We start from the raw sequence: 26,746 nt of genomic DNA on the forward strand, positions 1-26,746 counted from the left end.
CTTCTGCTGCAGCAAGTTCCATGTAATTGTATTCTAAATAAAAAGTAATAATGTTAAAATTTTTTTTTTACTTCATTGCAATACCCCATCTCAGAGTGTCTCGACGAGGTCCCATCTACACTCCTGGAAATGGAAAAAAGAACACATTGACACCGGTGTGTCAGACCCACCATACTTGCTCCGGACACTGCGAGAGGGCTGTACAAGCAATGATCACACGCACGGCACAGCGGACACACCAGGAACCGCGGTGTTGGCCGTCGAATGGCGCTAGCTGCGCAGCATTTGTGCACCGCCGCCGTCAGTGTCAGCCAGTTTGCCGTGGCATACGGAGCTCCAGTGCAGTCTTTAACACTGGTGGCATGCCGCGACAGCGTGGACATGACCTGTATGTGCAGTTGACGGACTTTGAGCGAGGGCGTATAGTGGGCATGCGGGAGGCCGGGTGGACGTACCGCCGAATTGCTCAACACGTGGGGCGTGAGGTCTCCACAGTACATGGATGTTGTCGCCAGTGGTCGGCGGAAGGTGCACGTGCCCGTCGACCTGGGACCGGACCGCAGCGACGCACGGATGCACGCCAAGACCGTAGGATCCTACGCAGTGCCGTAGGGGACCGCACCGCCACTTCCCAGCAAATTAGGGACACTGTTGCTCCTGGGGTATCGACGAGGACCATTCGCAAGCGTCTCCATGAAGCTGGGCTACGGTCCCGCACACCGTTAGGCCGTCTTCCGCTCACGCCCCAACATCGTGCAGCCCGCCTCCAATGGTGTCGCGACAGGCGTGAATGGAGGGACGAATGGAGACGTGTCGTCTTCAGCGATGAGAGTCGCTTCTGCCTTGGTGCCAATGATGGTCGTATGCGTGTTTGGCGCCGTGCAGGTGAGCGCCACAATCAGGACTGCATACGACCGAGGCACACAGGGCCAACACCCGGCATCATGGTGTGGGGAGCGATCTCCTACACTGGCCGTACACCACTGGTGATCGTCGAGGGGACACTGAATAGTGCACGGTACATCCAAACCGTCATCGAACCCATCGTTCTACCATTCCTAGACCGGCAAGGGAACTTGCTGTTCCAACAGGACAATGCACGTCCGCATGTATCCCGTGCCACCCAACGTGCTCTAGAAGGTGTAAGTCAACTACCCTGGCCAGCAAGATCTCCGGATCTGTCCCCCATTGAGCATGTTTGGGACTGGATGAAGCGTCGTCTCACGCGGTCTGCACGTCCAGCACGAACGCTGGTCCAACTGAGGCGCCAGGTGGAAATGGCATGGCAAGCCGTTCCACAGGACTACATCCAGCATCTCTACGATCGTCTCCATGGGAGAATAGCAGCCTGCATTGCTGCGAAAGGTGGATATACACTGTACTAGTGCCGACATTGTGCATGCTCTGTTGCCTGTGTCTATGTGCCTGTGGTTCTGTCAGTGTGATCATGTGATGTATCTGACCCCAGGAATGTGTCAATAAAGTTTCCCCTTCCTGGGACAATGAATTCACGGTGTTCTTATTTCAATTTCCAGGAGTGTAGATATGGCAACCATTGGTTTAACAGATCTGGGCCACACGGTGCATATCTCCTCGTCAATCCTAGAGCATCTGTATGTACTACGTTGCTACGGAGGGTCGTGGCGTTTGTGTTTTGCGTGTTGCGATCCCGGTTCCTATAGGTTTATTTATCGATTGTCATTTTGTATTTCTCGTCCACTGTTTCTGTTTGAGTTTACGAACTGTCATTTTCTCATTTGGATATGGTCAGTCGAGTTGTGGACGGTAGAAAATGAAGTGCCAAGTGGAGAAACCGGGACATTTATGTTCTTCTGTCTGATTTCAGAAGAGGGGTGACAGCAGCGGAGGCAGCCAAAAACATTTGCGCTGTGTCTGGGGATAATGATACTCGACAGAGCAGGGCAAGAAAATTGTCTTCTCGCTTCAAGGAGGATCGATCTACATCTACATCTACAGCTACATGCATACTCCGCAAGCCACCTCACGCTGTGTGGCGGAGGGTACTTTGAGTACCTCTATCGGTTCTCCCTTCTATTCCCAGTCTCGTATTGTTCGTGGAAAGAAGGATTGTCGGTATGCCTCTGCGTGGGCTCTAATCTCTCTCATTTTATCCTCACGGTCTCTTCGCGAGATATACATAGGAGGGAGCAATATACTGCTTGACTCCTCGGTGAAGGTATGTTCTCGAAACTTCAACAAAAGCCCGCAGCGAGCTACTGAGCGTCTCTCCTGCAGAGTCTTCCACTGGAGTTTATCTATCATCTCCGTAACGCTTTCGCGATTACCAAATGATCCTGTAACGAAGCGCGCTGCTCTTCGTTGGATCTTCTCTATCTCTTCTATCAACCCTATCTGGTACGGATCCCACACCGCTGAGCAGTATTCAAGCAGCGGACGAACAAGCGTACTGTAAGCTACTTCCTTTGTTTTCGGATTGCATTTCCTTAGGATTCTTCCAATGAATCTCAGTCTGGCATCTGCTTTACCGACGATAAACTTTATATGATCATTCCATTTTAAATCACTCCTAATGCCTACTCCCAGATAATTTATAGAATTAACTGCTTCCAGTTGCTGACCTGCTATACTGTAGCTAAATGATAAAGCATCTTTCTATGTATTCGCAGCACATTACACTTGGCTACATTGAGTTTCAATTATCATTCCCTGCACCATGCGTCAATTCGTTGCAGACCCTGCTGCATTTCAGTACAATTTCCCATTGTTACAACCTGTCGATATACCACAGCATCATCCGCAAAAAGCCTCAGTAAACTTCCGATGTTATCCACAAGGTCATCTATGTATATTGTGAATAGCAACGGTCCTAAGACACTCCCCTGCAGCACACTTGAAATCACTCTTACTTCGGAAGACTTCTCTCCATTGACAATGACATGCTGCGTTCTGTTATCTAGGAACTCTTCAATCCAATCACACAATTGGTCTGATGGTCCATGTGCTCTTACTTTGTTCGTTAAACGACTGTGGGGAACTGTATGGAACGCCTTGCGGAAGCCAAGAAACGCGGGGGGTCGAACTGGTACCCCATCAGGTCCAACTGCCTTTCCTCTTTTCAGCGATTTTGTTTCTCTACCTCTCTGTCGTCTGTTTCGATATCTACCATTTTGTCATCTGTGCGACAATCTAGAGAAGGAACTACAACGCACTCTGTGAAACACATTTGAAAAAAGACATTTAGTATTTCGGCCTTTAGTCTGTCAACCTCTGTTTCAGTACCATTTTGGTTACAGAGTGTCTGGACATAAGACCAAAATTTCTTAGGATTTTCTGCCAAGTCAGTGCATCGTTTTGACAGTGAATATCCACGTTCAGGATGATCTTGGGTATTCGATGAGGATCGTTTAAACGCATTAATCCACAATGATCCACGTCATTGTATTCGAGAACTGGCAAATGCGATGAACTGTGATCATTCCACGATTGTGCGACAAATGTATAGGATGGGAAAGGTTCAAAAACCAGGTGTAGGCTCATCGCACGCTTTAAGTCAAAATGATCAAAATCAGCGGGCAGCCATATGTGCAGGTCTGCTTGTTCGTCATCAATTGGCTCGTGTAGAACGGCGACTATTTCCATTCCGCATCGTTACTAGTGACGAGAAATGGTGTCTTTACGCTGACACAAGGAAAGTCAAAACAATCTCCGGTGAAATTAAAAAAGCAAAGGGTGATAGCATTAGGAGTTGAACGCGAACTCCACTGTTAAATGGAGAGGAGAGAGCGGATAGGTGGGAAGAGTATACTGCAGGCCTCTATGAAGGTGAAGATATGTCTGATGTGACAGAAGAAGAAACAGGAGTCGATTTAGAGGAGACAGGGGATCCAGTATTAGAATCAGAATTGAAGAGAGTTTTGGAGGACTTAAAGGCAGAAGAGATAGATAACACTCCATCAGAATTTCTAAAATCATCGGGGTAAGTGGCAAAAGAACGACTATTCACGTGGTGTGCAGAATGTGTGAATCTGGCAACATGGCATATGACTTTCGGAAAAATATCATCCACGGCATTGCGAAGACTGCAAGAGCTGACAAGTGCACAATCAGCTTAATAGATGATGCATCCAAGTTGCTGACAAGAATAATACACAGAAGAATGGAATAGAAAACTGAGGCTGTGTTAGATGACGATCAGTTTGGCTTCAGGAAAGGTAAAGGTACCAGAGAGCCAATTCTGACGTTGCGGTTGATAATGGTAGCAAGACTAAAGAAAAATCCAAACACGTTCATAGGATTTGTCGACCCGGAAAAAGCCTTCGACAATGTAAAATAGTGCAAGATGTTCGAAATTCTGAGAGAAATAGGGGTAAGCCGTAGGGAGAGACGAGTAATACACAATATGTAAAACGGCCAATAGGGAATAATAAGAGTGGACGACCAAGAACGAAGTTGTCCGATTAAAAAGGCTGTAGGACAGGTATGTAGTTTTTCGCCCCTACTGTTCAAACTGTACATCGAACAAGAAAAGATGGAATTAAAAGAGTTCAAGAGTGGCATCAAAATTCAAGTGAAAGGATATCAAAGATAAGATTCCCTGATGATATTGCTATCCTGGGTGAAAGTGAAGAAGAATAACACGCTGCTAAGTGGAATCAACAGTCTAATCAGTTCAGAGTATGGAGTAAGAGTAAATCGAAGAAAGACATAAGAAGTAGCGGAAATGAAAACATTAAGAAACTTAACATCAGGATTGATGGTCACGAAGTCAATGAAGTTAAGGAATTCTGCTACCTAGGCAGTAAAATAACCAATGACGGACGGAGCAAGGAGGACATCAAAAGCGGCCCAGCACTAGCAAAAAGGGCATTCCTGACCAACAGAAGTCTACTAATATCAAATACCGGCCTTAATTTGAGGAAGAAATTTCTGACAAAGTACATTTGGAGCGCAGCGTAGTATGGTAGTGAAACATGGACAGTGGGAAAACTGGAACAGAAGAGAACCGAAGCATTTGAGATACGGTGTTATAGACGAATGTTGAAAATAAAGTGGACTGATAAGGTAAGGAATGAGGAGGTTCTACGCAGAATCGGAGAGGAAAGGAATATGTGGAAAACACTGATAAGGAGAAGGGACAGGGTGATAGGATATCTGCTAAGACATGAGGGAATGACTCCCATGATACTAGAGGGAGCTGTAGATGGCAAAAACTGTAGAGGAACAGAGAGACTGGAATACACACAGCAAATAATTGAGGACGTAGGCTACAAGTGCTACTCTGAGATGAAGAGGTTGACACATGAGAGGAGAGTAGTTCGTGGCGGGACGCATGAAAGCAGTCAGAACAAAGCAGCAACTCCGTGTACAAATAGCTGTCAGCATCCACAAATATCTTTCAAATAACTTCCGGGAATTCAGCCAGGTAACACTTTCAGCGACCGCCGATATTTCGGCGGGAGAACACCCCGCCATTTTCAAGGCAAACTGCAACGGACAGGCGGCGTACATGCAAATTTAATACCTCGGTCCTCGGACCCAAGCAGGAAAGATAACACACACACACTGAACACTAGTGCCACCAAAGATGGCCAAAGTCAGAGCTATCGATAGTGAGACTATGAATTCGCCGGTGAGGTAGCATTGAGTCTGTCCCTCTGTTTCTTGACAAGGGAGAGAGCCGGATTCCAAACAGAGTTTAAACAGAAACCTCCATCCCTGTTAACAAGGTTGCTCGCTAATTTAATCTCAACTGCCTCCCGAATCACACTGTCCCAATAGCTGGACGTGCATGCCAATATCTCGGTCTTATTATATAACATGGGGTGACCAGTATCCAAGCAATGTTCGGCAATAGCAGATCTATTAGGCTGCTGTAATCGTGTGTGCCGTTTATGCTCAGTACATCTGTCCTCCACGGTCCTGATAGTTTGACCAATATATGCCATGCCGCAGCTACAAGGGACACGATATACACCCGCCTTACGCAGTCCAAGATCATCCTTAACGGAACCCAAAAGTGCTCTAATTTTAGATGGAGGTCGGAAAACGCATTTCACATCGTATTTCCGTAAAATACGACCGATCTTATTGGACGTGTTTCCTACGTAAGGCAAGAAGGCAGTAGACTTAGTCTTCCATAAACAAATTTGCGATCACAGGAAGACTTCGAGGAACGTGCATTGGAGTCGGCGCCTTTAAAACCCGCCTGTTTCTATAGATACGTTGACGATACCTTCGTTGTTTGGCCTCACGGTAGGGAGAATTTGAATGTCTTTCTAGAACATCTGAACTCGATCCACCCGAACATTCGTTTCACGATGGAGGTGGAAAAGGATGGTTGCCTTCCCTTTCTCGACGTGTTGGTTAGGAGGAAGGATGATGGATCATTGGGACATGCAGTCTACAAGAAACGTACTCACACCGACTTGTACTTACAAGCTAATAGTTGTCACCATTCGGCTCAGCGTGAAGGGGTACTTCGTACCTTGGTACACAGGGCACATATCGTTTCTGACGCTGAGACTTTGCCAGCTGAGCTGTCCCATCTTGAAGTTACATTTCGTCAAAATGGTTACAGTGATAGACAGATTGAACGTACGTTGCGCTATCGACCAACTGTACATCAGGTGATTGATGATAATTCTGAGTCAACACCTAAGTCTACTGCCTTCTTGTCTTACGTAGGAAACACGTTCAATAAGATCGGTCGTATTTTACGGAAATACGATGTGAAATGCGTTTTCCGACCTCCATCTAAAATTAGAGCACTTTTGGGTTCCGTTAAGGATGATCTTGGACTGCGTAAGGCGGGTGTATATCGTGTCCCTTGTAGCTGCGTCATGGCATATATTGGTCAAACTATCAGGACCGTGGAGGACAGATGTACTGAGCGTAAACGGCACACACGATTACAGCAGCCTAATAGATCTGCTATTGCCGAACATTGCTTGGATACTGGTCACCCCATGTTATATAATAAGACCGAGATATTGGCATGCACGTCCAGCTATTGGGACAGTGTGATTCGGGAGGCAGTTGAGATTAAATTAGCGAGCAACCTTGTTAACAGGGATGGAGGTTTCTGTTTAAACTCTGTTTGGAATCCGGCTCTCTCCCTTGTCAAGAAACAGAGGGACAGACTCAATGCTACCTCACCGGCGAATTCATAGTCTCACTATCGATAGCTCTGACTTTGGCCATCTTTGGTGGCAGTAGTGTTCAGTGTGTGTGTGTTATCTTTCCTGCTTGGGTCCGAGGACCGAGGTATTAAATTTGCATGTACGCCGCCTGTCCGTTGCAGTTTGCCTTGAAAATGGCGGGGTGTTCTCCCGCCGAAATATCGGCGGTCGCTGAAAGTGTTACCTGGCTGAATTCCCGGAAGTTATTTGAAAGTTGTATACGCCAGGAGAAACTCAGGTCTCACATCCACAAATATGATGTTATGCCCCTGGTGTGGTGTAGCACAAATTGCTTCCCCGAGGTGTAGCCACCACTGTTGACACTTATTGTCAAGAGATGAGACGTCTTGCAGACGCAATCCGAGAACAACGACCAGGAAGACTGCGTGAAGTAATTACACTCCACGGTCACGCCCACCTGCATTCGGCTAGACCGACAAAAAACAGTGCACACAGCAGTTGGGTTGGGAAGTCATTCAGCACCCACCTTATTCGCCTGATTTTGCGCCTTAGATCTTCACGTTTTCCGCTTTCTTATCGAACAACCTTCAAAGAATTTCCTTTCGGCATGAGGATGCGCTCCGAACATGAGTCGACGAGTTCTTCGCCCCGAAACCACCAGATTCATCTGTCGGGCTTATGAAACTCATGGTAAACTTATGCACTAACCTAATATAAATTCAACTTCATAAATGATCGAAGTTGATGTCATCGAAGCCAGAGTACAGAAAAGCTAACATTATTACTATGTCTGATTGTTAATACTAACAATCATTTTACCACATTAATTCAAAAATGCTTAGGGAAACAAGTACCTCCCAGGCAATGTCATCGACTGGTAACCATCTAACTACAACATCATGTAACGTGGCACGCAACTAGCCGGGACTGTACTGCAAACTGAGCTATGCAGGTGGTTAGCATTTCCCTGCAACCACACAGGCCAGCTATACACGCCGTATTAATTTTGCATGTACGGAAAGCTTAAGCACATTTTTCAGATTCAGGTACTGCATCTGAAACTTGAAACTTCCTGGCAGATTAAAACTATGTGCCGGACCGAGACTCGAACTCGGGTCCCGAGCGGAACTCACGCTCTTCCAACGTGGTCAGGTGATTGAGTGTCCCTTGTGTCATACGTGTGTACGCGAGATTTCCACACTCCTAAATATCCCTAGGTGCACTGTTTCCGATTAGACAAATGGTTCAAATGGCTCTGAGCACTATGGGACTTAACTTCTGAGGTCATCAGTCCCCTAGGACTTAAAACTAACTAACCTAAGGACATCACAAACATCCATGCCCGAGGTATGATTCGAACCTGCGACCGTAGCGGTTGCGCGGTTCCAGACTTTAGCGCCTAGAACCGCTCGGTCACCCCAGCCAGCCCGACGAAATAGTGAAGTGAAAATGTGAAGGGACACGTACAGCACAAAAGCGTACAGAGACTCCCTACAGTTGAAGAGGGTCGTTATGTGTAATAGGCAGACATCTATCCAGACCATCCAACAGGAATTCCAAACTACATCAGGATACACTGCAAGTGCTATAACTGTTAGTCGGGGAAGGGGGGGGGGGTGAGAAAACTTGGATTTCATGGCCGAGCGGCTGCTCATGAGCCACACATCACGCCGGTAAATGCCAAACAACGCCTCGCTTGGTGTAAGAAGCGTCAACACTGGACGATTGAACAGTGGAAAAACGTTGTGTGGAATGGCGAATCACGGTACACAGTGTGGCGATCCGATGGCAGGGTGTTGGTATGGCGAATGCCCAGAGAACTTCATCTTCCACCGTGTTTAGTCCCAACAGTAAAATTCGGAGGCGGTGGTGTTATGGTGTGATCGCGTTTTTCGCGGTAGGGGCTTGCACCCCTTGTTGTTTTGCGTGGCACTATCACAGCACAGGCCTACACTGATGTTTTAAGTACCTTCTTGCTTCCCACTGTTGAAGAGCAATTGGGGGATGGTGACTACATCTTTCAACGTGCTCATAATCCACGGCCTGTGGTGGAGTGGTTACACGACAATAACATCCCTGTTTGGACTGGCCTACACAGATGCCTGACCTGCATCCTATAGAACACCTTTGGGACGTTTTGGAACGCCGACTTCGTGCCAGGCCTCACCGACCGACATCGATACCTCTCCTCAGTGCAGCACCCCGTGAAGAATGGGCTGCCATTCCCCAATAAACCTTCCAGCACCTGACTGAACATATGTCTGCGAGAGTGGAAGCTGTCAAGACTAAGAGTGTGGCAACACCATACTGAATTCCGCCATTACCGATGAAGGGCGCCACGAACTAGTAAGTCATTTTCAGCAAGGTGTCCAGATGTTTTGGATCACACAGTTTATCTCTAAATGTAGAAAAACGGAAGTTCATGCGGATGTGTGGGAAAAACAAACATATAATATCCAGATACAGCATTAATAGTTTCCTACTGACACAGTCACTTCGTTTAACTATCTGCGCATAACGTTGCGAAGCAATATGAAATGGAACGAACATGTAAGGATTGTGGTAGGGATGACGAATGATCGACTTCACCTTGCTGGGAAAATTTTAGGAAACTGTGTTTATCTGTACAGATAACCTCAAAAAAATTGTTCAAATGGCTCTGAGCACTATGGGACTTAACATGTGATGTCATCAGTCCCCTAGGACTTAGAACTACTTAAACCGAACTAACCTAAGGACATCACACACATCCATGCCCGAGGCAGGATTCGAACCTCCGACCGTAGCGGTCGCGCGGTTCCAAACTCAAGCGCCTAGAACCGCTCGGCCACACCGGCCGGCAGAGAACCTCATGTAGAATGCTAGTGACACCTACTCTTGAATACTGCTCAAGTGTCTGGGATCTGCACTAGGTCCGATTAAAGGAAGACATCGAAACAGTTCAAGAGCAGGCTGCTAGATTTGTTGCCATTAGGTTCGAACAACATGCACGTATTTACGGAGATGCTTCAGAAATCCACTGGACGAAAGGCGACGTTCTTCTGAACGAACACTATTGAGAAAATTTAGAGAACCGACATTTGAGGCTGATTGCAGAACGATTCTGCTGCCCACCGTATTTCGCATAATGACTGTGAACATAAGATTAGAGGGAAGTGGGCTCGTATGGAAGTAGGAGGGTTATCCCAAAAGTAAGGCCTCCTATTTTTTTTCATAAGTACAGAACTCTGTGTGGCAGTTGGCCACACTATTATGAAGAGTGCTTCACGCGCTGTGTGTAAACATGCGCACGCCTCGCTGAGGCGCTCAGTCCTGGCTTGGCAGCCGTTGAGAATGGAGCTCCCGTTGGATGTTCCCGCCAAGTGCGAATTGCGCGCAGTTACTCGAACGCAGAGGGCACTGCGCCGATTGAAATCCATCGCCAACTGACGGAAGTGTATGGTGAATCGTGCACGGATGTCAAAAATGTTCGTAAGTGGTATAGAGATTTTGCAGCTGGTCGGAGCGAAATTCACGACCAACGAAGGAGCGGGTGACCGTCAATTTCTGAGGAGACAGTGTTGAAGGTTGAGCAAAGCGTGCGTGAAGATCGGCGGATCGCCCTGGATGATCTCTGCACGTTAGTTGCTGAGGTTTCCCGAAGCACCGCTCACAGAATTTTTACGGAAACATTGAACTACCGGGGGTGTGTGCGCAAGATGGGTGCCACGCATGCTGACTGAGGACCACATGCGGCAACGAGTTGATGCTTCCCGCGCGCATTTCTTCACCGCCTTGCAGCCGAACTGGACAACTTTCTGGACTCAGTCGTCGCGGGTGACGAAACCTGGGCATACCACTTTACACCTGAGACCAAGTAACAATCACGCCAGTGGCGGCATCCTTCGCCAAAGCCGCGGAAATTCAGTCTGCCGGTAAGGTCATGACAACCGTTTCTTGGGATCGGAAAGTGGTATTGTTGGTCGACTTTATGCCCACTGGGATCACAATTAACCTGACAGGTACGGTGAGACTCCGAAAAAACTGAAACGAGCACTTCAGAACCGAATAAGAGGAATGTTGAGCAAGGGCGTATACATTCTCCATGACAACGCTCGCCCACACTCGCTGGAAAGCGATTCAGCGGCGACGACGCGGTGAAAGAAGAGGTTCATAACTTTCTGAACAGCATGGCGGCGAGCTGGTATGACACGGGCATACAAAAACTTGCCACAGCGCCTACAAAAATGCATCGACAGAAATGCTGATTATGTCGAAAAATAGCTATATGTTCGAGCTGTAAACTGATGAAAACCATTGTAGAAATAAACAGGTCTATGTACCTATGAAAAAAAAGGAGACCTTACCTTGGGATTACTTTTGTATTTATACAGGCTGGTCCATTGGTAGTGACCAGCCAAATATCTCACGAAATAAACATCAAACGAAAAAACTACACACAAGGAAACTCGTCTAACTTGAAAGTGGAAACCAGATGGCGCTTTGGTTGGCCCGCTAGATGGCGCTGCTATAGGTCAAACGGATATCAATTGCATTTTTTAAAAATAGGAACCACCATTTTCTATTACATATTCGTGTAGTACGTAAAGAAATATGAATGTTTTAGTTAGACCACTTTTTTCGCTTTATGATGGATGGCGCTGTAATATTCACAAACGTATAAGTACGTGGTATTACGTAACATTCCGCTAGTGCGGACGGTATTTGCTTCGTGATACATTACCCGTGTTGAAATGGACCGTTTACCAACTGCGGAAAAGGTCGATATCGTGTTGATGTATGGCTATTGTGCTATGTATGCTGCTCGGTATCCTGGACGACATCATCCAAGTGTCCGGACCGTTCGCCGGACAGTTACGTTATTTAAGGAAACAGGAAGTGATCAGCCACATGTGAAACGTCAACCACGACCTGCAACAAATGATGATACCCAAGTAGGTGTTTTAGTTGCTGTCGCGGCTAATCCGCACATCAGTAGCACACAAATTGCGAGAGAATCGGGAATCTGAAAAACGTCGCTGTTGAGAATGCTACATCAACATCAGTTGCACCCGTATCATATCTCTATGCACCAGGAATTGCATGGCGACGACTTTGAACGTCGTGTACAGTTCTGCCACTGGACACAAGAGAAATTACGGGACGATGGCAGATTTTTTGCACGCGTTCTATTTAGCGACGAAGCGTCATTCACCAACAGCGGTAACATAAAACGGCATAATACGCACTATTGGGCAACGGAAAATCCACGATGTCTGCGACAAGTGGAACATCAGCGACCTTGGCGGGTTAATTTATGGTACGGCATTATGGGAGGAAGGATAATTGGCTCCCATTTTATCGATGGCAATCTAAATGGTGCAATATATGCTGATTTCCTACGTAATGTTCTAGCGATGTTACTACAAGATGTTTCACTGCATGACAGAATGGCGATGTACTTCCAGCATGATGGATGTCCGTCACATAGCTCGCGTGCTGTTGAAGCGGTATTGAATAGCATATTTCGTGACAGGTGGATTGGTCGTCGAAGCACCATACTGTGGCCCGCACGTTCACCGGATCTGACGTCACCGGATTTCTTTCTGTCGGGAAAGGTGAAGGATATTTGCTGTCGTGATCCACCGACAACGCTTGATATGCGTCAGCGCATTGTCAATGCATGTGCGAACATTATGGAACGAGAACTACTCGCTGTTGAGAGGAATGTCGTTACACATGTTGCCAAATGCATTGAGGTTGACGGAGATCATTCTGAGCATTTATTGCATTAATGAGGTATTTACAGGTAGTCACGCTATAACAGCATACTTTTTCAGAAATGATAAGTTCACAAAGGTACATGTATCACATTGGAACAACCGAAATAAAATGTTCAAACGTACCTTCGTTCTGTATTTTAATTTTAAAAACCTACCTGTTACCAACTGTTCGTCTAAATTTATGAGCCATATGTTTGTGACTATTACAGCGCCATCTATCACAAAGGGGAAAAAGTGGTCCACCTAAAACATTCATATTTCTTTACGTACTACACGAATATGTAATAAAAAATGGGGGCTCCTATTTTAAAAAACGCAGTTGATATCTGTTCGACCTATGGCAGCGCCATCTAGCAGGACAACCTTTGCGCCATCTTGGTTACCCCTTGAAGCTAGACAAGTTTCGTTCTTTGTAGTTTTTTGGTTTGACGCTTATTTCGTGAGACATTTTACCCGGTCACGATCAATGGACCACCCTGCATATAGTCGTTTTTCCTTCGCTCTGTTTGCGAGTGGGACAGCAAAGGAAATGATCAGTAATGGCACAGGGTACCGTCCATCACGGCACCATTCAGTGGCTTGCGCAGTATCTTTGTAGATGTATATGTAGATGCATGAAGGACTGCTACATATCCGTATCCTCTACACCTCCCGCCGCCTTGATCCCCCTCACCCCCTGGTTGCTCCTCTCCTCTCCCATCCCCACCCCCTGCCACTGTTGTGTCCCCCCTACCCTCCATCTCTACACCCTACATCTCCTTTCCCAAGATGGCTTCCATCAACTCCCCCTCCCGGATGATGCCCTCTCTCCCTCCATTTATCCCTCCTCTCAACTCTGGTCCTCACCTCCCCCTCCTTTCCTCTGTCCTTTTCCCGGGCTCTCTCTCCCCCCTTCCATCCTCTTTCTGCCCCACCTCCCCTCTCTTTGCCTCCTCCTCTCCCCCGAGTCCTTTTCATTTCCCTCCTCTGCCTCCTCTCATTCCCTCTCACGTCTGCCCTTCTCCCCCTTTATTAGTCCTCCTTGTTCCCCCCCTTTTCGTTTTTTCCTCTTCTCCCTCCTTGTTTTTCCACCTCCTCCAGGTCCCCCCCCCCCCCATCTGCCTTTGGCTCGGGAGTGCCATATTTGTGCCGCCATTTTCGTGCAGTGTTTTACAGTGTGTGTTTTTCCAGTGAGTGTTCCGTGTTGTGTCTTTTGGGAAGTGTAGCAAACAGCCATCATACTGTCGCTGGGTGTGCTTTTTTTTTTATCTCTTGCGAACAGAAACCAGACTGTCGCCCTGTTTTTTAATTGTGTGGTGTCTACTATGTTACTTGTCTGAATCCTGTGTATTTTATCAACATTGCCAACCCCTTTTGCTTTCTGTTTTAACTTTCCGCATTTTTACGCCATTTTACACTTTACGTCACCATTTTATCGCCTGTTTTTCCTTGTTTCTTTCTTCTTCCTTTTTCTAAAAAAAAGTATGTAGCCTTTAGAGCAGCGTATTAAGCTGCTGCCAGCCCGCCTCCTTTGGGGGGAACTGAAAATCAATAAAGAAAAAAAAAAGAAAAAAAATGACTGCTGCTGCTGATTCGAGGGAGGGGAAGAGACAGTGAGATTATCAGTCCCATCTGATTACGGAAGAATGAGGAAGGAATTCACCAGTGCCCTTTCGAAGGAACCATCCCAGCATTTGCAACACAGCTACAAATAGGGAACAAAAATAAAATTTGAGGTATAATGTGAGGAGTAAACAATAATTCTTGCCACTACACTGTGTGCACACAGTGAGTAAAGTTTTGTTATTTAATATTTGCTCGTATTGCTGCTATTTTAATGGACAGCATTGTTTAAAGGAGAATACAGGGGAAACTTTGTATAATGACTATACAAGAAAAACGGATTTGAAAAGCCACGAAGTGATGGCCTGGTTGCAGATAATTTTAAAACCATCAGAGGGGCTCACCTGGAATTCTGGATCCTTGCTGTAGGCTCCAGAGTCCTCAATGACCAGACTGCGTGTCTTGAACTCCAGGTCTTTGGTGGGCACGCCGACGACGGCATCGGTGGGTTTCGCCACCGCCCTCTGCTCCTTCATCAGCTCCGCGTCCTCTTCGTCCTCTATGAAGCTGTCCCTCTTGTCGTCGACGAGGAACTTGCCGGCGCCCGCCTCTTCTTCCGGCACGTCCTCCTGGAGGGACTGGAGCGACGCTGACCACGCAGTCTTCTTGAGGCCGCCCACCTTGTTGAGGTCCCGGCCGAAGCTGAAACTCCTCCTCAGTGGCGAACTCCTCACGAAGCTGCCGATCGTCTTCTTGATCGCTGACGCCGCATTGGACAGGTCTTCGGTGGATCTCCTCAGCGCCTTAAAGCTGCCTCTCAGACCTCTGTCCCTGCCCTGCAGACCGGAGCCCGACGCTGGCGTAGCATCTGCGCCGGCCCTGCCTTCGGCAGCAGTACCTCTGGTTGCAGGCAGAGTGGAACGTCTGTCGCGCTTTGGATCTTTGGCCGCCGCCGCCGCCGCCGCCGCCGCAGCTGCAGCCGTTGTGTTGCCCGCGCCGGACTTGCGCGCCTTCTTTTGTTGCGCCTCTGGCTTCGTTCGCGGGTTTGAATTTGTTGCGGCTGGCGCAGTGTTCCCTGACGCCTGCGCCTTGTTCTTAGACTTTTTCGAGGACCTCCTCTGTCCCTGAATTTGCTCTGAAAGCGTCATGTTTCTTTATTTCGTAAGTTCCACTAGCTCTCCTGAATTTTACAAATCAGTCGACCAACGAATTTCAAAACAGCAACTACGCTAATAATTACTCACAAATAACGGAACCAAACTGCTCTCAATAACAAAAACCCACTTATATCACTAAAAGACACAACCGTCTCTCAGTTTTGCAAAAGTAATCACTGAAAAAATCTCACACTTAATATTTGCAAAGACACTAGGATGCTCTTCTCTGCGTATTGTTTCTCTGTGTACTGTATTAAATACGTGCACACCAAAATAACTACCAGATGGACATTCTCAACACATCATTGCATAAAAAAGACCACAATATGTTTAACACGGTGCGATCTAGTTGTAAAACGTGAAAAAATAGTCACATGCAACACAGAATAATAGACTAGAAATTAAACTTTGGCTATGTGCATTGCTATCACAAAAAAAATCACTTGTACTGCATCATACTCTATCTAACACTTTAACTACAAAAGTTCAGCTATACTTACGAGGATAACGGTCCATTAGGCAAACAATGTGATCACGACAATAATAAATATCCAGTTTCACATTGCTGATGTGGTCCCACTGTTGCTGAACAACTATTTCGAAAGTCTTAAAAATTCATGCACACAGTACTCAATATTTTGTTATTAGCAAATTCTGAACATCACAAAATTGCGGGGAATAAATTTCATATGGCAATCCTGAAAGAAGTTTGTATGTTTGCAGCTTGTTCTGTTCGTGGCTTTGCTTCTTCCACTCAATTGCATCCTTGCAGAAAAATCTGCTTCCAGTATTTCGAGCGTCCAACTGAAACAGAAAGAGAGGCGGGAGTCTTTTATTAGAATAAAATTTTGTGAGCACAGGAACATGTATGTATATACCATGTATCATTATTAATGCTGTAAATTGCAGAAAAAAACCTGTAGTTGATAAACATATAGTGTAAATACTGGCAGATAAATATGGATATAATCAAGTCTGATCAAATGAGGCCATACGTGCGAAAAAGAATATTTTTTTATTACACCATTGCATAGTAGCTCTGGAACCAGAAAATCTGGCCAAAATGTGTACATATAGTTATATTGTTTCTGAAACTACTCATTATGAAAGTGATGATATGTGTTTCAGAAATTTGCAGAATTTATTTTATGTAAATTTATAGTAATCATTGAAAAATAACGTTAGTTTTAAAAATGGACAGATAAATTTGTATTGTTCGATTTGACCATCGCAGACAGTGGGGTCAAAACCCAAATACACACACAAAACGTGACTGTTTTGTTAAAATAGATGTACTGACATTTTTCAAGCCATTATATGCTTCAGAAATGAAGTTTAATAATGAAATTAAAGGTGTCATACCATATTCTAGAAGTCAATGAACAAAAATAAATGATAATTATTGAAACTTGATGTTGAGTAATAGTAAAATAGGGATTGTGAAGACAGAAAAGAGTGTTGAATAAGGTATAATTTAATTTTCTTTGAAAATGAAACATTAAATCAAGAACTTCGATCAAAATAATCCATCTCGGACTATTAAAATTATCTTCATTGAAGTTGTATTGAATCTACTGGATGAGATACAGTGGAATCGTTTGTTGCCTACGGGAGTCACAAAGTGTTTAATTTCTTTCTTAGGAGTTACATCCTGAAACAATTATGTTATACACACACAATGCCAAAGAAAGATAATATATTAAGTGATACTTTCATTTCAGGAAATTATAAGAAAAAAAATCTTTCAGCTAATGGAAATCGATGATATACACTGCTGGACATTGAAATTGCTACACCACGAAGATGACGTGCTACAGACGCGAAATTTAACCAACGGGAAGAAGATGCTGTGACTTGCAAATGATTAGCTTTTCAGAGAATTCACACAAATTTGGCGCCGGTGGCGACACCTACAACTTGCTGACATGAGGAAAGTTTCCAACCGATTTCTCATACACAAACAAAAGTTGACCGGCGTTGCCTGGTGAAACGTTGTTGCGACGCATAGTGTAAGGAGGAGAAATGCGTACCATCACGTTTGCGAGTTTGATGATTGTAGCCTATCGCCATTGCGGTTTATCGTATCGCAACATTGCTGCTCGCGTTGGTCGAGATCCAATGACTCTTAGCAGAATGTGGAATCGGTGGGTTCAAGAGGGTAATACGGAACGCCATGCTGATCCCGACGGCCTCGTATCACTAGCAGTCGAGATGACAGGCATCTTATCCGCATGGTTGTAACGGATCGTGCAGCCACGTCTCGATCCATGAGTCAACAGATGGGGACGTTTGCAAGACAACAACAATCTGCACGAACAGTTCGACGACGTCTGCAGCAGCACGGACTATCAGCTCGGAGACCGTGGCTGCGGTTACCCTTGACGCTGCATCACAGACAGGAGCGTCTGCGATGGTGTACTCTACGACGAACCTGGGTGCACGAATGGCAAAACGTCATTTTTTCGGATGAATCCACGTTCTGTTTACAGCGTCATGATGCTTGCGTCCGTGTTTGGCGACATCGCGGTGAACGCACATTGGAAGCGTGTATTCGTCATCCCCATACTGTCGTATCACCCGGTGTGATGGTATGGGGTGCCATTGGTTACACGTCTCGGTAACCTCTTGTTCGTACTGACGGCACTTTGGACAGTGGACGTTACATTTCAGAAGTGTTTCGACCCGTGACTCTACCCTTCATTCGATCCCTGCGAAACCCTACATTTCAGTAGGATAATGCACGACCGCAAGTTGCAGGTCCTGTACGGGCCTTTCTGGATACAGAAAATGTTCGACTGCTGCCCTGGCCAGCACATTCTCCAGATCTCTCACCAATTGAAAACGTCTGGTCAATGGTGGCCGAGCAACTGGCTCGTCACAATACGCCAGTCACTACTCTTGATGAACTGTGGTATCGTGTTGAAGCTGCACGGGCAGCTGTACCTGTACAAGCCATTCGAGCTCTGTTTGACTCAATGCCCAGGCGTATCGAGGCCGTTATTACTGCCACAGGTGGTTGTTCTGGGTACTGATTTCTCAGGATCTATGCACCCAAATTGCGTGAAAATGTAATCAGATGTCAGTTCTAGTATAATATTTTGTCCAATGAATTCCCGTTTATCATCTGCATTTCTTCTTGGTGTAGTAATTTTAATGGCCAGTAGTGTATATTTCAACACAAAAGTAGAATTTTTCTCGATACAGTTAAATACACAACTACTCCCATTAAATCATAACAAAAAATGGAGCTTTACTTAGGATTTTTTTCTCGTATTACTCTGCTAATCATAGACATCTGAAAAACAGATGCTCTTCTGCTATTGCTAAGAAGTGACCTGTTCCAAAATATGGTTGCTTTTGCACCAAAGTATAGGCCTCAATGTAAATTATATAACATTCTCACAAAACTATTCCTTATATTGTTAAAAGGTTCTAACAAACACGTCCAAGGTTTTAGCCAGTTTTTGACTGCGTGCCAACTGTTGATCGCTAAGAAGCAAGTGTCATTGTCGCAATTAGCCTGGAATCTTGTAGTACCTGTCCAGACCGATTTAAGGGAAATAAATGTAAAAATCTAGCAGTGTGGAACGCAGAGTTATGGAAATACTTTTACAGGAGTATAATTCAACCATAAGGAGAGTCGCTAACAAACTCCTCGTTCATTCTGCTCTTGAGCGTTATTATGCTATCTGGAGAATATATCAAGAACTAGATTAATGGAACAGATAGAACGTATGACGGAAATAAAAGTGCAGGAATCGGTTAAAAATTATGGGAGAAAAGGTATCAATGATAAGATTCGCTAATAACTTTGCTGTCGTAAAAGTGGGAAAAATTGCAGGTTCTGTGAATGAGTAGAGAATAAGGACTGAGAATAACTCGAAGAAATACGAAAGTAATGAGATGCAGCAGAAGTGAAATGAGGGATAAACTGAACCTCAAAATGGTAGACCACCAAGTAGACGAAGTTAAGGAATTCTCGTGCCTTGGAAGCAAAATTACAAATGACAGACGAAGCAAGGAGGAGACGGAGAACAGAGATGAAGAGGGCTTTTCTGCTAAAAATGTCTAGTAGTATCAAAAATCAGCCGTAATTTAAGGAAGAAATTTCTGACGCGTTTGAAAATCAGCGTTGTACAATAGTGAATTACGAACTGTGCGGAAAACCAGGAAAGTAGAAAATCGGAGTGTTTGCGATACGGTGGTACAGAAAGATGTTGAAATTAGGTGCACGATAAGATAAGAAATGAAAAGCTTTTCCGCGGAATTGAGGAGGAAAGGAACATACGGAAAACACTGACAAGAAGCGGTAACAGTACGGTAGCACGAACATACGGAAAACATTGAGAAGAAAAAGTGACAGAAAGACAGCGTGTGTGTTGAGACATCAGAGAATAACATCCCAGGTACTTACTAGTGGGAGCCCGCCGGCCGCTGTGGCCGAGCGGTTCTAGGCGCTTCAGCCCTGTGTGTGATGTCCTTAGGTTAGTTAGGCTTAATTAGTTCTAAGTCTCGGGGACTGATGACCTCAGATGTTAAGTCCCATAGTGTTCAGAGCCATTTGAACCGTTTTTGAACCAGTGGGAGTTGTAGAGGCTAAAAACTGTAGAGGACGACAGAGATTAGGAATACAGCCAGCGAATAATTGAGGAATTAGTTTGCAAATGTTACTCTGAGATGAAAAGATTGGCAGAGGAGAGGAACAAATGTAGAAATCGGACAAACAATGAAATATTTTGATTCAGTTTCAAGACACATAGAACCACAGCTAAGTACGCAAATAAAAGGAAACTTAGTCCAGTCACCGTTGGCTGCTTTTCTCAAAAATTGAAATATGGTTGAATACTACAAAAAATCACCAGTATTCTCCTGTTAATTCCAGTTTTTTGAAACTCTGCTCAAAAATCATGTTGTATCGGGGGTCATGCCACTATTCAGGCATTACGAACAGTCAGTACCAAAGGGTGAAAACTGAGGCTGAAGAGTTATTTCGTGTTAATTTGTCCGTTTTCAAGGACTACAAGCAGAAAAAGGCATACTATCTAGACAAAGGCAGCAGAGCAGATGCTTCCCATTGTTACTGTACACTATGCACGAACTGTTGTTAGATTTTTAATTTATTACTAACCAAAGAAGGGAAAGCAGAAAGGTGGAAGGAGCATATAGAGCGTCTATACAAGGGCGATGTACTTGAGGACAATATTATGGAAATGGAAGAGCATGTAGATGAAGATGAAATGGGAGATACGATACTGCGTGAAGAATTTGACAGAACACTCAAAGACCTGAGCCGAAACAAGGCCCTTGGAGTAGACAACATTCCATTAGAACTACTGACAGCCTTGGGAGAGCCAGTCCTGACAAAACTCTACCATCTTGTGAGCAAGATGTATGAGACAGCCGAAATACCCTCAGACTTCAAGAAGAATATAATTATTCCAATCCCAAAGAAAGCAGGTGTCGACAGATGTGAAAATTACCGAACAATCACTTTAATAAGTTACAGCTGCAAAATGCTAACGCGAATTCTTTACAGACAAATGGAAAAAACTGGTAGAAGCCGACCTCGGGGAAGGTCAGTTTGGATTCCGTAGAAATGTTGGAACACGTGAGGTAATACTGACCCTTCGACTTGTCTTAGAAGAAAGATTAAGGGAAGGCAAACCTACGTTTCTAGCATTTGACAATGTTGACTGGAATACTCTCTTTCAAATTCTGAAGGTGGCTGGGGTAAAATACAGGGAGCGAAAGGCTATTTACAATTCGTACAGAATCCAGATGGCAGTTATAAGAGTCGAGGGACATGAAAGGGAAGCAGTGGTTGAGAAGGGAGTGAGACAGGGTTGTAGCCTCTCCCCGATGTTGTCCAATCTGTATATTGAGCACGCAGTAAAGGAAAGAAAAGAAAAGTTCGGAGTAGGTATTAAAATCCATGGAGAAGAAATAAAAACTTTGAGGTTCACCGATGTCATTGTAATTCTGTCAGAGACAGCAAAGGACTTGGAATATCAGTTGAATGGAATGGACAGTGTCTTGAAAGGAGAATATAAGATCAACATCAACAACAGCAAAACGAGGATAATGGAATGTAGTCAAATTAAATCGGGTGATGCTGAGGGGATTAGATTGGGAAATGAGACACTTAAATTAGTAATTGCTAAATTGCTATTTAGGGAGTAAAATAACTGATGATGGTCGAAGTAGAGAGGATATAAAATGTAGACTGGCAATGACAAGGAAAACGTTTCTGAAGAAGAGAAATTTGTTAACATCGAGTATAGATTTAATCGTCAGGAAGGCGTTTCTGAAAGTATTTGTATGCAGTGTAGCCATGTATGGAAGTGAAACATGGACGATAAATAGTTTGGACAAGAAGAGAATAGAAGCTTTCGAAATGTGGTGCTACAGAAGAATGCTGAAGAATAGATGGGTAGATCACGTAACTAATGAGGAGGTATTGAATAGAATTGGGGACAAGAGGAGTTTGTGGCACAACTTGACAAGAAGGGACCGGTAGGTAGGACATGTTCTGAGGCATCAGGGGATCACAAATTTAGCATTAGGGGGCAGCGTGGAGGGTAAAAGTCGTAGAGGGAGACCAAGAGATTAATACACTAAGCAGATTCAGAAGGATGTCGTTTGCAGTAAGTACTGGGAGATGAAGAAGCTTGCTCAGGATAGAGTAGCATGGAGAGCTGCATCAAACCAATCTTAGGAATGAAGACCACAAGAACAACAACATACCATACAAGTAAAACTGGTTCCATTCCGTGCTGGATCCCTTGTATAGACAGTCTTAGTTGCAAACTATTTTATCTATTAATTGGCTACGAGGCGTTTCGCCCTAGGGGGGCATCTTCAGATTAACTTAGGGGTGTCAAATAACATTTTGAGGCGTAGGTACTTTAGAAATGGGGGCTGGAGGTATTGTGAGGCAAAGTTCCAGGATGTGTAGCTGTCTCTACAAGTGACAACAACTGTGAACTTACGTAAGAAGTAATGTGGTGAGTCAATATCGGTCCTTTAATGCCGGAGTAAGGTATCAAGACAAAAAAGTACGAGGAAATATCGTCCTATCGTCATTAGGGAAATAAAAGCATACGGGACCAGAAACCGGGACTGACAGGAAATTTTGACCAAGATTTAGTGAACATTTATTTACTGATCAAGAAAAGGACAGATTAAACAGCATTCAGCTTTTGCAGCCTAAAATCTAGTGGCCACCGGTTCCCTACGTTGAAGAACTTAAATGGACTCCATGTGCCCGCAAAGGGAAAAGGCTAAATCTTTTAGAGGAAATGGATGTTCTCAAGCACTCTGTGGCCCAAAAAGGTAGATTACTGAATGATCAATTGGTAGGCAGAAACCAGTTGTATTACGATACCCACTACACTTAAAGAAACTCCGCTCGAACAGGCCATGAAGGCCCAACAGTACCGACCGGCCGCCATGTCAACCTTAGCCCAAACGTGTCTGTGGATGTGGATATGGAGGAGCATGTGGTCAGCACACCGCTCTCCCGGCCGTATGTCAGTTTACGAGACCGGAGCCGCTACTTCTCTATCAAGTAGCTCCTCAGTTTGGCTCACAAGGGCTGAGTGCACCCCGCTTGCCAACAGCGCTCGGCAGACCGGATGGTCACCCATCCACGTGCTAGCCCAGCCCGATAGTGCTTATCTTCGGCGATCTGACGGGAACCAATGTTAACATTGCGGTAAGGCGGTTGTCACCCACTACACTAAGCCATCAATAGTTCTTTATCGTGGATGTTAACGCTACTTTATTCTTTGCTTTTTCTTCTAACTGGTTTTTTATGTTCTGACTTAATGTTCCACTCTCATTTTAAGCTTTATTGTCAGGCAGGTTTTGACAATTTCATGCTTTACGGAAGTCATTTTACCCCCACTTATTGTATCACTATACCCGCGCTAATTTTAATAATTTTATTGTCTGCCTAATTTCTTTGCTTTCGCATATGTAAATTAGCTGCCCAGCTGCTTTTCGTAAGTACGTTGTTTAACCAACGCCATCTACTCTAATGTCTGTTACTATGGTTGTATAATCTTGTCTCTTCGACTCTACGTTCGTGCCGCCGGCTTGGAGGTCTGATATATGTTGTGGTCTCGACTGCATTATACACTGAAGAGCCGAGGAAACCGGTACACATGGCTAATATCGTCTAGGGCCCCCGCGAGCACGCAAATGGCTCTAAGCACTATGGGACTTAACATCTGTGGTCATCAGTCCCCTGGAACTTAGAACTACTTAAACCTAACTAACCTAAGGACATCACATACATCCATGCCCGAGGCAGGATTCGAACCTGCGACCGTAGCAGCAGCGCGGTTCCGGACTGAAGCGCCTAGAACCGCTCGGCCACAGCGACCGACGGGAGCACGCAGAAGTGGCACAACACGACGTTGCATGGCCGCGACTAATGGGTGAAGTAAGTAGCGCTGGAGGGAACTGACACCCTGAATTTTGCAGGGCTGCCCATAAATCCGCAAGAGTACGAGGGAGTGGAGAAGAGCACGTTGCAGGGTATCCCAGATGTGCTCAATAATGTTCATGCCTGGAGAGTTTGGTGGGCAGCGGAAGTGTTTAAACTCAGAAGAGTGTTCCTGGAGTCACTCTGCGGCAATTCTGGACGTGTGGGGTGTCGTATTGTCCTGCTGGAATTGCCCAAGCCCGTCGGAATGGACAATGGACAAGAATGGATGCAGGTGATCAGACAGGATGCTTACGTACGTGTCACCTGCCAGAGTCGTATCTTGACGTATCAGGGGTCCCATATCACTCCAACTGCACACGCCCCACACCATTACAGCGCCTCCACCAGTTTCAGTAGACCCCTGCTGACATGCAGGGTTCACGGATTCATGAGGTTGTCTCCATACCCGTACACGCCCATCCACTCGACACAATTTGAAACGAGATGGTCCAAATGGCGCTCAGCACTATGGGACTTAACATCTGAGGTCATCAGCCCCCTAGAACTTAGAACTACTTAAACCTAACTAACCTAAGAACATCACACACATCCATGCCCGAGGCAGTCGCACTGTTCCAGACAAGCGCATAGAACCGCACGACCACACCGGCCGGCTTGAAAGTAGACTCGTCCGACCAGGCAACATGTTTCCAGCCATCAACAGTCCAATGTCGGTGCTGACGGGCCAAGGCGAGGTGAACGGTACACGAGTGGGGTTTGGGCTGCGAATGCCGTATCGATGATATTTCGTTGAATGGTTCGCACGTTGAGACTTGTTGACGGCCCAGAATTGAAATCTGCAGCAATTTGCGGAAGAGTTGCACTTCTGTCACGTTGACCGAGTCTCTTCAGTCGTCGTTGGTCCCGTTCTTGCGGGATACAAGTACTTTTCTGGCCGCAGCGATGTAGGAGATTTGATGTTTGCCGGCCGGAGTGGCCGAGCGGTTCTAGGCGTTACAGTCTGGAACAGCGTGACCGCTATGGACGCAGGTTCGATTCCTGCCTCGGGCATGGATGTGTGTGATGTCCTTAGGTTAGTTAGGTTTAAGTAGTTCTAAGGGGACTGGTGACCTCAGAAGTTAAGTCCCATAGTGCTCTGAGCCATTCGAACCATTTGATGTTTTACCGGATTCCTGATATTCACGGTACACTCGTGAAATGGTCGTACGGGAAAATCGCCACTTCACCGCTACCTCGGGGATGCTGTGTCCCATCGCTCGTGCGCTTGCTGTAACACAACGTTGAAACTCACTTAACACTTGATAACCCGCCATTGTAGCAGCAGTAGCCGATCTAAGAATTGCGCCAGACTCTTGTTGTCTTATATACACTCCTGGAAATTGAAATAAGAACACCGTGAATTCATTGTCCCAGGAAGGGGAAACTTTATTGACACATTCCTGGGGTCAGATACATCACATGATCACACTGACAGAACCACAGGCACATAGACACAGGCAACAGAGCATGCACAATGTCGGCACTAGTACAGTGTATATCCACCTTTCGCAGCAATGCAGGCTGCTATTCTCCCATGGAGACGATCGTAGAGATGCTGGATGTAGTCCTGTGGAACGGCTTGCCATGCCATTTCCACCTGGCGCCTCAGTTGGACCAGCGTTCGTGCTGGACGTGCAGACCGCGTGAGACGACGCTTCATCCAGTCCAAAACATGCTCAATGGGGGACAGATCCGGAGATCTTGCTGGCCAGGGTAGTTGACTTACACCTTCTAGAGCACGTTGGGTGGCACGGGATACATGCGGACGTGCATTGTCCTGTTGGAACAGCAAGTTCCCTTGCCGGTCTAGGAATGGTAGAACGATGGGTTCGATGACGGTTTGGATGTACCGTGCACTATTCAGTGTCCCCTCGACGATCACCAGTGGTGTACGGCCAGTGTAGGAGATCGCTCCCCACACCATGATGCCGGGTGTTGGCACCGTGTGCCTCGGTCGTATGCAGTCCTGATTGTGGCGCTCACCTGCACGGCGACAAACACGCATACGACCATCATTGGCACCAAGGCAGAAGCGACTCTCATCGCTGAAGACGACACGTCTCCATTCGTCCCTCCATTCACGCCTGTCGCGACACCACTGGAGGCGGGCTGCACGATGTTGGGGCGTGAACGGAAGACGGCCTAACGGTGTGCGGGACCGTAGCCCAGCTTCATGGAGACGGTTGCGAATGGTCCTCGCCGATACCGCAGGAGCAACAGTGTCCCTAATTTGCTGGGAAGTGGCGGTGCGGTCCCCTACGGCACTGCGTAGGATCCTACGGTCTTGGCGTGCATCCGTGCGTCGCTGCGGTCCGGTCCCAGGTCGACGGGCACGTGCACCTTCCGCCGACCACTGGCGACAACATCGATGTACTGTGGAGACCTCACGCCCCACGTGTTGAGCAATTCGGCGGTACGTCCACCCGGCCTCCCGCATGCCCACTATACGCCCTCGCTCAAAGTCCGTCAGCTGCACATACGGTTCACGTCCACGCTGTCGCGGCATGCTACTAGTGTTAGACTGCGATGGAGCTCCGTATGCCACGGCAAACTGGCTGACACTGACGGCGGCGGTGCACAAATGCTGCGCAGCTAGCGCCATTCGACGGCCAACACCGCGGTTCCTGGTGTGTCCGCTGTGCCGTGCGTGTGATCATTGCTTGTACAGCCCTC

At 46.1% G+C, this 26,746-nt stretch overlaps 1 protein-coding gene across 1 annotated transcript in view; it reads right to left on the reverse strand.

Annotated features, from left to right (window-relative positions):
• Positions 1–26,746, reverse strand: part of LOC124719732 — a 467,864-nt gene that overhangs the window by 326,946 nt on the left and 114,172 nt on the right. Inside the window, exon 2 of the mRNA XM_047244934.1 lies at positions 14,830–16,386. Coding sequence (XP_047100890.1) covers positions 14,830–15,573 — 744 coding nt within the window. The 5' untranslated portion in view covers positions 15,574–16,386. The remainder of the gene's footprint in view (positions 1–14,829; positions 16,387–26,746) is intronic.

The sequence above is a fragment of the Schistocerca piceifrons genome, chromosome 11, assembly GCF_021461385.2.
Source record: "Schistocerca piceifrons isolate TAMUIC-IGC-003096 chromosome 11, iqSchPice1.1, whole genome shotgun sequence".
NCBI lineage: Eukaryota > Metazoa > Arthropoda > Insecta > Orthoptera > Acrididae > Schistocerca > Schistocerca piceifrons.